This window comes from Apostichopus japonicus, chromosome 1 (genome assembly GCF_037975245.1).
Source record: "Apostichopus japonicus isolate 1M-3 chromosome 1, ASM3797524v1, whole genome shotgun sequence".
Classification (NCBI taxonomy): Eukaryota; Metazoa; Echinodermata; class Holothuroidea; order Aspidochirotida; family Stichopodidae; genus Apostichopus; species Apostichopus japonicus.
Window position 1 is genome coordinate 20,244,081 of NC_092561.1, and position 12,021 is coordinate 20,256,101.

At 39.0% G+C, this 12,021-nt stretch overlaps 3 protein-coding genes across 8 annotated transcripts in view; 2 read left to right on the forward strand and 1 right to left on the reverse strand.

The window, feature by feature from the left end:
* Window positions 1–12,021, forward strand: part of LOC139970852 (small subunit processome component 20 homolog) — a 175,865-nt gene that overhangs the window by 129,072 nt on the left and 34,772 nt on the right. The window lies entirely within an intron of this gene.
* Window positions 1–12,021, reverse strand: part of LOC139970765 (uncharacterized) — a 151,619-nt gene that overhangs the window by 116,371 nt on the left and 23,227 nt on the right. For all 6 annotated transcript variants that reach the window (XM_071976800.1, XM_071976774.1, XM_071976739.1 and 3 more), the window contains exons 1-4: window positions 9,541–9,671; window positions 2,512–2,704; window positions 1,662–1,824; window positions 1,055–1,125 (exon numbers count right to left, since the gene is read on the reverse strand). In XM_071976800.1, coding sequence (XP_071832901.1) covers window positions 1,055–1,125; window positions 1,662–1,824; window positions 2,512–2,652 — 375 coding nt within the window. In that variant the 5' untranslated portion in view covers window positions 2,653–2,704; window positions 9,541–9,671. Of the gene's footprint in view, window positions 1–1,054; window positions 1,126–1,661; window positions 1,825–2,511; window positions 2,705–9,540 lie in introns of those variants that run through there.
* LOC139970750 (small subunit processome component 20 homolog) overlaps window positions 1–12,021 on the forward strand; it is a 137,556-nt gene that overhangs the window by 14,932 nt on the left and 110,603 nt on the right. The gene's annotated exons all lie outside the window — the stretch shown is intronic.

Here is a 12,021-nt window from a genome sequence, read left to right on the forward strand (position 1 = left end):
CTACATACTACTACATGTGAGATTCGTCCAACCTTCCTTCCTTGAGTTATCGTGTTTACAAGGTTTTCACAATTTGCCCTCTAGTGACCCCAAATGGACTTGGACCTCCACCAAACACAATAGGGATCTTGAAATGAATGTGGTACTCCTTCACACGAAATACGAGATTGGTCCAACCTTCCCTTCTTGAGAGATCGTGTTTACAAGGTTTAAACAATTTGACCCCTGGTGACCTCAAATGACCGTTGACCTCCAAAACAAATTTAGGCTTTGCTCCTAATTGTGGTCCTCCTAATCATGAAATATTAGATTGGGCCAAGCTTACCTCCATGAGATATTGTGTTTACAAGGTTTTCACTATTTGGCCCCTGGTGACTCCAAATGAGCTTTGACCTCCCCACAAATCAATAGGGTTCATCTACTCAAATGTGGTACTCATATACACCAATATTAGATTGGTCCAAGCTTCCCTACTTGAGATATTGTTTTTACAAGCGAGGCGTCATACACATTACACACACACAGGTGTGTTTTACATTCAGACAGAGGACCCTATTGTTTTTTCCATTGTTCAAATCCACGTACCCTTACCTTAACAACACCCCGTAACAAAAGAATTCTTTCGAGGCGTGGTGTTTTTTATAAATCACATCCAAGGACCTGGAATTCTTTTGTTCAAGTCCTCGGTCAGAACACAAAACAAGTGCACACACACACATGCACACATGTTGGTTTTACATTCCAACGGAGGACCCCATTGTATTTTCCATTGTTCAAATCCACGTACCCTAACCTTAACAATACCCCATACAATAGAAATTCTTCAAAGGACGTGGTGACTCTTTAGAAATCACAACCGAGGACCTGGAATTCTTTTGTTCAAGTCCTCGGTCAGATAGAGAAACAAACACATACGTTATCATGAATGCAAAGGTTACGATTATCATCAAAACCAAAAATGTAACCTTATGACAAGAGCTATGTGTATGCTTTCGAGAGTATACCAACAGTAAGTTAATGGTTACACATTCGTTAAGTTTGAAGGTTGATTTACCTGTAATGCGACTTGTTTGTCATAGCGATGGATTGGTCCTGCTATATGTTCCACTTCTTCCATGAGGGATCCTTTAAGATTGAGAACAAAAAACATGCGTCATCATCATAACTATCATTACAAGAAAAGTACAGTTGCATGAGGAAATTGCAAGATTTTTGATGGGAATGCATATAAAAGCTTTGATCAAATAAATGTTAACGAACTTGAACAGTGATTCTTAAATTTATGGGGAGGAGGTGGGGTGGGGGGGGGGGGGTGTGGTTACCCCTGGAGGAAACTTTTGGTATTTCTCCTGAACAGTATGTAAGACTGAACATGTTGTTTATTTCATTGTTCCGAGGCATTCTCTTTGCTGTGAATGTGAACTATGGAGAACAGTTCTTTTGGTGAACTGAACCTTTTTCTGATATATATGTTAGGAGGGGAAATCCCTAGGATGGCTGATTGGAAAAGGGAAACTAGGATGAAAAAGGTTAAGAACTGCCGATCTAGACACTAGCTAGTATAAATTTTGCTATCATAGACATCGCTTTATGAAATGCACATTTATAGTTACTATATATATATATATATATATATATATATATATATTACAATTACTGACCATTTTCATCTCTGCTGAGATCTTGTGCCAGTTCATCTAACTCAACCTTCTTCAGCGCATCAACGAGCCTAACGTACCAATTCTTACAATACCTGATTCTGTGACATAGCAGACGGTTTGCAGCTGTTCTCCCTTTAGCCTCCTCTTTACATTTAATCTCCTCCTGCAGAGAAATAATAATTTATAAGAAAATTTGTTATTGCAGACATGAGGTAATGCAGGCCCATTGGAACTGCTATGACAGGTAGGGCATCTAATTCTTGCTATACAACTTTCCCATTTGTTCTCATGGGCCTGAAGTAATGTATTCTGTTAATGTAATCAAGACTTGTGAAATGTAGTAAGCCAATTAGACAATTTTATGGTATAATTATCTCTCATGCCATGAAAGTACTGTTGGTTCAAAACATTTCACACAAGCTTAATATGAATTCATATGAGAGCACCTTACTTCTTCTGTTTTTGTTTGTTGTTGCCAATTTTGTGACATGCAACATTAGCTTCTATCTTACAGTACCTCAACAAACATGAGGACAATATAATGTGTGTAATTTTGACATATATACATGTATACAGTACTCTGGTTGTGGGGATTTTCATAAAAATGTGTTTAATCTGAAATATCACAGCTCAAAGCCATCATCATTGTAATAATAATTCTTTGTAAGTTGGTGGTAAGTCACGTAATATCAATGTCACATGTACCTCAGTGTGTCCCTATTTTAAATTGCTTGGCTTTTTTGGTTGGATTATGACATAAATAGACTGAACCTCTTATGTTAGATCAATCCTTTAACAACACAACACAACAAAATCATGCACTTCTCTACAAAGAGTACTATTGACTCACGGTTGCTGATAGTGTAAGAATGTCGCTTAGCAGGTCTACGACATCCATTGTTGGCACACTTCTATTAAATTCAGCAATAAGTTCATCCAGACGTTTATTTCTTCTTGAGCAAAGCTCATTCTGTTTTGACTTTCTACTCATTTTCTTCTCAAAGGGTTGCTCCTGTGTATTAGTTTAAAGCTTTTGTTTGATCCTGCAAAAATAAGAAAAAAGTCAAAATGAGTCAAAGAATCCCATAAACATTATAAGTTATGACTTTATCAACCTCCCAATTTATTTCTTTGGTTTGATTGTAATGTTGCATAGTATCCATACGATATGTACTGTAGTGTGGGACAACCATGTCACCACATGGTTCAGGCTTGCCCCCCCCTTCCCCCTTCCTCCTGGACACCATGTAGTGTAGCCTATAGGATATAGTGTAGGCACATGGCTTAATACCCACATAACATGTACTGAAGAGTATGGTGATAGTGTAACCACATGGTTCAGGCTTGCGCCCCCCCCCCTTCCTCCTGGACACCATGTAGTGTAGCCTATAGGATATAGTGTAGGCACATGAATTAATACCCACATAACATGTACTGTAGTGTACGGTGATAGTGTAACCACATGGTTCAGGCTCGCCCCTCCCATCCCCTTCCCCCTGGACACCATGTAGTGTAGGGAATATAGTGTAGGCACATGGCTTAATACCCACATAACATGTACTGTAGTGTACGGTGATTTTGTAAACGACATGGTTTAGGCTTGTCCCCAACCCCCTGACACCATGTAGTGCAGGCTATATAGTGAAAGCACATTAATATCCACATATCACCAAATGTGCTATGGCATAATTCAATTTTATATGATTCATTAAATTTACTGGTAAGACTTACAACTTAGGATTGTGGTGCAATGACAGTTTAGTAGTTTAAACAATCGGATTGATACATGGAAGTTATCAACTACTTGACATCAAAAGATAAGAAAGTTAGATGAAAAGTTGCCTTAAAGATCTGCTTTATTGGCTCTAATTTAGCACGCTATAGCTAGGAAAGTTTGGTGATTACCTTATTGACCTGCCACAGTCGTAAATAATCGACCTCAGGCTCAACAATTTAGCCTGCATAGCTTCTTAACACCATTAGACTCTTTGTGTAAACACTGTGTAGAAATTTGTTCATGTCTTCTGTGTAGTTAATCATACAGCATTCACACAAAGACCCTCATACAAGAACAAATATATGTGGCAGGCGTTGCAGACTAATTGGTAAGAGGTCATTTTAAGACCAAGGCAGGTCGGTAACGTAATCTCAACAAACGTACCTTCCCATGAGAGTGTACTATAGTTGGGGGTCTATACAGCAGACCTTTAAAAATGGATCCAACTCAGAACGTAGGTGTTAATTTGGTTTTACGTCTTTAAAGATTCACCTAATCAACTGAGCACAATCCACACAAATCACATGATATGGGTTACGTTTTGTGGTGATTCCCTCATGAAAAATGTCCAGAGAATTCAAATCATGTATAGCACAATCTTTTTCCGACCATTTTCCACAGAAATATAAAGAAAGTGCAGCCACGATGGGATGGAGAGGGGACGAGAAATACAATATTGTTGGGCCTTAACATTTAAAGTAGGCTATAGGCCTATAGAACCATTAACAAGTTTAATCTATACTTCTCATTCAGTTCAGTTTAGTTCTTAAATTTGGCAAATAATGCCTTAATACATCATTTTCTTATTAGTCAGTCTAGGCCTAGTACTAGTCTGTACGTTCATTATTTTGTACACTCAACGTGAGCCCTAGCCTGAGAAGCCTAACAATTAATAGCTCTGTTGAAGATTGAGGTTGTGTCACAATCTTCAATTGAGGTTTGTACTGTAGAACAGAGCTGTGGTTATAACACTTACTTGATGTAGTCTCTGGTAGTCAAAATGATACTGTTCTTACACAACCCGTGTTGTACCAGGAACTTGCACACAGAGTTCCAGGGCTTCTTATTCAGCTTGGTCACTGGAGCACGCAGTCACTTAAGATTGAGTGAGAGTGCTATGCTGCTAGAGTTAGGGTTAGTGAAAGTCATGTCAATGTCAATGTCACTACATCTCCCTTTTCCACACAAAACAAAACGATGATCGAACAACACTTTGCGAAACTTTCCAAGTCAATCAGCGGTGATTGATTCTGCCAATCGTGCTATACACATATTTACAAATGTTAAAATACTTCTATAAGGAATCCGAGAGAGAGCTTTCCACATCACTAATTCGCACGGGTTCAAAGAAAATGTTAAATCAAATTTTATGCTTCACTAACGAATTGTCTTGGGAATTAGACAAAAAACAATATTTTTTTTTGTTTTTTTTTGTTTTTTTTTGTTTTTTTGTTCCTGCTTTGCTGTCTTTAAGGTTGCTTGTCCTTTCTTCTTTTTCTTATAAAACAAAAGTTTTCTCACTTCCTTGGTCTTTTCCTCACAAAACAAAACAAAAAGGTAAAACTCTCTGTACATATGAAATACGCCACTACGTCACATAATCTTCAAACCTCCTTGGCCTTCGAATGTTACGCTTTGGTCGCATGGCTGGAGGCTGATGAGGACTGCTCTCTTGTTGAGGTGAGATGTTGGGAATAGATGGTGGTACATCTACACCAGTTTTAGTCAGTGTATCTGTGTCGGTATTATCTGCCTTGCTAGGGATTTCTTGACTGTTTTCTGTGACTTGCTCTGCCTCGCTAAGGTCAGGTCTGATATGCTGCCGATTACGTCTAAGCAATCTCCCCTCTGGGCTCTGGAGAACGTAGGATCGTTCACCCCCAGCTCCGGCAACAACTGTAGCAGGCTTCCACAATCTTGTGCCTGGATCCAAAATTCTGGACTTCTGCCCATTGGATAGTGTAGGCAGTTCTGATCTTCTGGCATGTTGGTCAAAATAGTACTTCTGAACATTCTGTCTCTGCTGTAGCTGGTTGTATATATGGTCTGCAGCTACGTTGGTATTGGGTGACTTGCTGGGAAGTGTATTTCTCAGCTGGCGGCCCATCAAGATTTCTGCAGGGCTGGGTAAGCTTTCAGATATAGGTGTGGTTCTCCAATGAAGCAAAGCTAGCTGGATGTCTGATGCCTTTTTCATGATACTTTTTATTGTTCTGATTTGTCTCTCTACAAACCCATTGCCTTGAGGTCTCCTAGGGGATGTTGTCACATGAGTAAAACCCCATGATTCTGCAAACATCATGAACTGGTAACTGGAATACTGGGGACCATTATCACTCACAACCTTAGATGGAATTCCTTGTTCAGCAAAAATTTTCTTCAAGGCTGAAATGACAGTGTTGCTTGAGACCTGATCTGAAAGTTGTTGTAGGATTGGATACTTGCTATAGTAGTCTACCACGATCAACCATTGCTTGCCTTTCAATTCAAACAGATCCGTGGCAACTGTGCTCCATGGTTTTGTAGGAATCTCGTGCGGTAGAAGTGGTTCCGCTGGTTGAGCTGGTTGCTGTTGTTGGCATGCTGGGCATGACTGGACCATTCTTTCAATATCTTTGTTAATGTTGTTCCAATAGACACACTCTCTGGCCAATAACTTGGTTTTCTGTTGTCCCAAATGGCTTGTGTGCAGCTTTTGCAAGATACCTGCTTGCATCTGCTTGGGTATGACAACTTGAAACCCTTTTAGAATTACTCCATCACAAACTGTGAGTTCATCTCTGTAGCTCCAAAATTGTCGTAAGTCAGGTTGTACCTCCTTGATTGAGTCTGGCCACCCTGTGATGATTACTTCCACCAGGGCACTTAACATTGTGTCTTGCTTTGTCTGTTGTTTCAGCTCATCTTGCTTCTTTGATGAAAACTGGATAAAATCAACCCTTAAGTCTAGGTCGATGGCCTGCTTGTTACGAATACTTGGCAGACGTGAGAGACTGTCTGCCAAAAGGTTGTCTTGTCCCGGGCGGTGCCTGATACTGAAGTTGTAGCCTTGTAAGCGTATTAGCATCCTCTGCAATCTGGGAGGTGCTGCAGTCAGTGGTTTGTCCATTATCGTCAATAGTGGCTTGTGATCTGTTATTACTGTGAAGCTTCTGCCATACAAGTATGTGTGGAAGCGTTCTACACCAAAGACGATTGCTAACAGCTCTCGTTCGATGCAGGAATAACGTTGTTCTGTAGACGACAAGGCCTTGCTTGCAAATGCGATTGGTTGTAGTTTTTCTTCCTGGTCATGTTGAAGAAGAGCTGTTCCTAGTCCTTGTAGACTTGCATCACATTGAACGTACACTGGTGATGATGTATCAAAGTACTGGAGAAGTGATGACTCAGAAATTTCTTGCTTGAGCTTTTCCAGTGCTACTTGATGGTGTGGCTCCCAAATAAATTCTGCATCTTTGCGCAAAAGATCACGTAAAACAGCTGCCTTGGAGCTGAAATCATGTATGAAATGTGACAAGTAGGTCATGAGACCCAGGAAATGCTGTAATTCCAACTTGTTCCGTGGAGTTTGCATTGTTCTCAGGTCAGCAACCTTCTTGGGATCTGGTTTCATGCCCTCTCTGGAGTACCGGTTTCCAAAGAAATCAACACTTGTCTGCTTGATAGCACACTTGCTTGAATTGAGTGTGAGGCCTTGTTGTGCAGCTGTGTTCATCAAGTTCATAAGATTCTGATCATGTTCCTCTGATGTTCGACCAAAAATAACAATGTCATCTGCTATACAGACTGCCCCTTCACAGCCTTCTAGAATCCGATCCATCTCCAACTGGAAAATGTCTTGACTAACAATTAGTCCAAAGGGTAGTCGACAGAAGGTGTATCTTCCAAATGGTGTTTGAAAAGTGGTCAATTTCTGACTCTCTTCATCCAATTTCACTGACCAGTAGCCACATTTTGCATCTAGTTTCGAAAAAAACTTCATGTTGTGAAACTTGTGGTTCAATTCTTCTACTGTTTGCTGCCTATAATGTGGTCTTATGAGAGCCTTATTCAGCCTGCGTGGATCAAGACATATTCGAAGACTCCCATCTTTCTTGGTGACATATGTAATGGAACTCACCCACTCTGTAGGTTCAGTGATCTTTTTGATGACACCTTGTTCTTCCATCTTATCTAGTTCTGATTTGATTTTTCCTTTTAGGGCAATTGGTGTTTTCCTAGGAGCATCAACATGACTTGGAAGGTTTGGGTCTACTACTAAATGATGTGTATTATGGAGTTCACCAATCCTGTCAAATTGCTGTGGAAATAACCGCACTAACGTTTCGACGTCATTGATGGGTGATTGGTTGTTCACGATACAGTGTAGAGATACAAGACCCAGCTGGACAGATGTTTGAATTCCCAATATCACAGGGCCATCTGATTGTACAACATAAAATTGTGTATCGTTCCATGGTGTGTCGTTGTACCTGCATGGGATCACAACAGTCCCGTACTGCTTGATCTCAGTTCCATTGTATGCTGACAGCACTGTACCAGAGTCTGATAGGGACTGTGGAACACCATGTTCATTTAGTTGTTCCGGAAACATGTTTCTAAATGTCCGAAGTGGAAGCGTGTTTGCTTGTGCTCCAGTATCTACTTTTGCCTTTAAGTTGTGAATGCCTGGTCTGTTACTCAACTTGATCTGTAGACGGGCAATAGCTTCCTTGCGCTGGTCAGCATCAATAACATCAAAACTGAGCTGTGAAAACAAATGTGCATCTTGATGAGATTCTGGTGATTCCTCAAGATTATGAACTTGTCTCCTATCATTGTCACCGAGGTAACTGGACTGTTTTGTCTGGTTCCTGTCTTTCATTTGTTTGAACTTTGTGGTTAAACAGACCCTTGCATAATGTCCTAGTTTCTTACATGAGTGGCACACTACATTCGAAGCCGGACAATGTTGTTTCCCAAACTGGTGTTGGCCTCCACAATTTTTGCATGCTCCCTTTGTATTTTCCCTCAACAATTGTTGGAAGCTTAGCAGCACAGAACAGGGTGACGTCGACACAATTTTGAACAAATTTGAGGAGCAATTAGAACCACAAGAAAACTTCAGAGTATGTCGCCTCAAACTATCAAAGACCATGCAGCGCCCAGATGAAAAACTGGATGATTTTGTTAATAGATGCCGTCAAATTGCTGCAAAATGTGAGTTCACCAACAAAGAGCTGGAAGAACGCTTACTAGAACACTTGATCCTCTTTGGGTATATGTTTCACTTTGAAATACAAAAGAGTCCTTTGACGGAACATTCGGAATGCTTCTGCAAGGTTTGGCGCGTGCCAGTCCATAATGGGGATCATTTTGTCAGTCATGTTTAAAATCTTCTTTGAAAAAAGTACAGATCCAAAACAAACTCCAAAGTCCTGATAGATTGGTAAAACAGATATGCTCTTCTGCTCACACTCGTTGACAGAAGTGCACACTGGTTTCACTTGCTTAGAATTTTAAAATTGATGCACAAAAATATTTAGACACTCCATTAAATGTAAGGGTGGACTGGTACTGGAAATCCTATTGGCTTTGAAGATTTTTTTTAACCGTTGCCACCATGTTGAAGATTGAGGTTGTGTCACAATCTTCAATTGAGGTTTGTACTGTAGAACAGAGCTGTGGTTATAACACTTACTTGATGTAGTCTCTGGTAGTCAAAATGATACTGTTCTTACACAACCCGTGTTGTACCAGGAACTTGCACACAGAGTTCCAGGGCTTCTTATTCAGCTTGGTCACTGGAGCACGCAGTCACTTAAGATTGAGTGAGAGTGCTATGCTGCTAGAGTTAGGGTTAGTGAAAGTCATGTCAATGTCAATGTCACTACAAGCTCTAGCTCAGTAATTAGAAAGTTTGCACTGTACCGCATAGCCTAATGTTATAACCGTTCAGTACTAGCGTAAATTTTACAGATACTAGTAGTAGTATAGGCTAGGCCAAAGCTCGGCGACCTATATTTATCATACACATTATTTATTATCACTTTACTATCAAGGCATAAACCTCATTTCGTAAAGAGTTTAATGTGGTATAGAGGTGATATTTAATTTAGTTACCTCGAGCATTTCAAATGGAACAATAGTAGCAGAGATACTGTACCACAGGACTTGCGTAGTTCGTCTATCACAGGAAGGAAAGGTTTCAATCGCCAGCAATTAGACAATCTTTATTGCGCAAGATACATACCAAGTGGGAATCCCCTGAAAAAAAGTAGCCGAGCTTTAAACTATGGAAGCGTTTAAGATACATCACTTTGAAGGTTTAGACAATTTGGGGGTAACACGATATAAATACCAAAGTATCAATAACCAACTTAATATATATGAGCGTCGTCTAAACGTGTTGTTGTTGAAGTCAAAATATTTAATAACCGTTATATATTATGCGTTCTTTTGTTGCAGAAACCGTACATCTGTTTGAACTAGCTTGTTAAGCAGATCGTTTGCAGAAAGGACTAATTCACTAAAAATAATTAACAGAACTTTGAAATTTTGCCCTTTATGGCATTTGATGAAAATAAATGAAGTCAAATACATGAATAACGAAAAATGAAAGCTTCTCTCCTCTTTTGTTTCGTTCACACTTAACATACAAGAATACAAGAAACCCAACTCGAATGAATATTCGAAAAATGTTTATACAAGGTATGGTAAACAATTACCCATTTACACCCCTTTAAAGTTGTGGGACATTCGCTTTACAAGTGATCTACCTGTTAAATTGAAAGACATGAATATTCAATGGTAATTCCAGGGGAAGTCAAAAACACGTTTTCTAACGGGGACTATCGAGGGAGATAGCCTACATCCTGTGAAAATGGAACTAGCAAACACGTCCCAAGAGGTTTGCTGTAACACGTTCCTATATAGTTCCACCTAACACGCGTTGTGATATTCCTCCGGATATCTGACTTTTCAATTATTTATAGATACTATCTTTTTGTTTTGTTTTTATTCCAGGAACGTTTGATTTAATCACATTGTGCTAATGTGTCAGTTTATCAGAAATTTTCCAATAGGTATTTCCCGGCGAAGTTGGTTTATCGGTTGGCACCTGTCCCCGGGAGGATACGATTCTCCTTAAGAGTATAGTTCTTACTATTCTCACCGTAACGAATGCGCATAGACAAATATTTTTGCAAACATCTCGGTTTTCAAAGTTTAAGGTGACATTGTAAGTTCGGTTAGGGTGATACTGAGTTCAGAATTGCCATTTTCCAAACACTTTTAACTTAATTAACATAGCAGACTATAGATATGCGTAAGACCTTGAAGTGATTTTTTCCTGCCGTAATAACTTTTCATTCTCTTGATTAAGGTCATTTGGGTTTCAAACACAACCCCACCCCCCCCCCACCTTCCAAAATAGCTGTTGGTGTGTCTGCTATTTTGTTCACCAAATATGATACTGATGTGTTGTGCTTACGCGTCGGTTTGTCATAAAATTCCACTACAAATTACGCCACAGTCTTAACTAAGAACAACGAGAGTTCCAATGATTTACATAACGACAACCACAACGACAACGAAAAAGACAATGACAAAGACAAAGACAGTGACAATGACAAAGACAATGACAAGACAGTGCCAATGACAAAGACAATGACTAAGCCAACGACAACGAAAAAGACAATGACAAAGACAAAGACAGTGACAATGACAAAGACAATGACAAGACAGAGACAATGACAAACAAAGACAACGACAAAGACAAAGACAGTGACAATGCCAAAGACAAAACAATGAGATTGACAATAATAATAACAACAATAATAATAAAAATAATTATAATAATTATAATTATAATATTAAAAATGAATAAATGATAATATTAAAAATGAATAAATAATAATAATATTAAAAATGAATAAATATTAATAATAATTCATCAAGATACAGTTTTAACCCACTTACACTTTAAACTTATTGCGAAAGACCTTACGTCAATCTATAGCCAGGCCTCCTTTGCATTTATCTTTAACCAGAACGTTTCTATTCACTTTGTCGGTTTTACTACACCAAATGAAACACAAAAAGGAGACTTTCAACTATTTAAAACAATTGTGTACTCGGATTTGTTAAAACGGTAAATAAATAGACAAGTTGTGGAATAAGGAACGTTTTAAGGAGAACAATTTTCCCGATGGGCGTAAGATCTCTGGAAGACCAGAGATTAATAATGCTAAAAATACGAGACAGTTTGGGAACATAGTTCAACTTATAGAAGTCTTCTCGGAGATGAGTAAAAGGAATAACTAAATAATTGACAGGTTCGTTGCTAATAACAAACTTTAAATTGCGAAATAATGTGGTAGGGTCGAGGACAAAGGTCCAAGGGAGGAAAAAGCAAGATTTTTCCTAGTTTACTTTTAAACCGGAAACTTTACAAAACTCCTCAAGTATTTTAAATGTTTCGGAAATATCCTTCATTGAGCCATTAGTCATTAACACCGTGTCATCGATATCAGCATATGTCGATTTTTTTTAAGCAGAATTTGCAATAACGATACCATGAATGTTAAGACTTGACTTAATAAG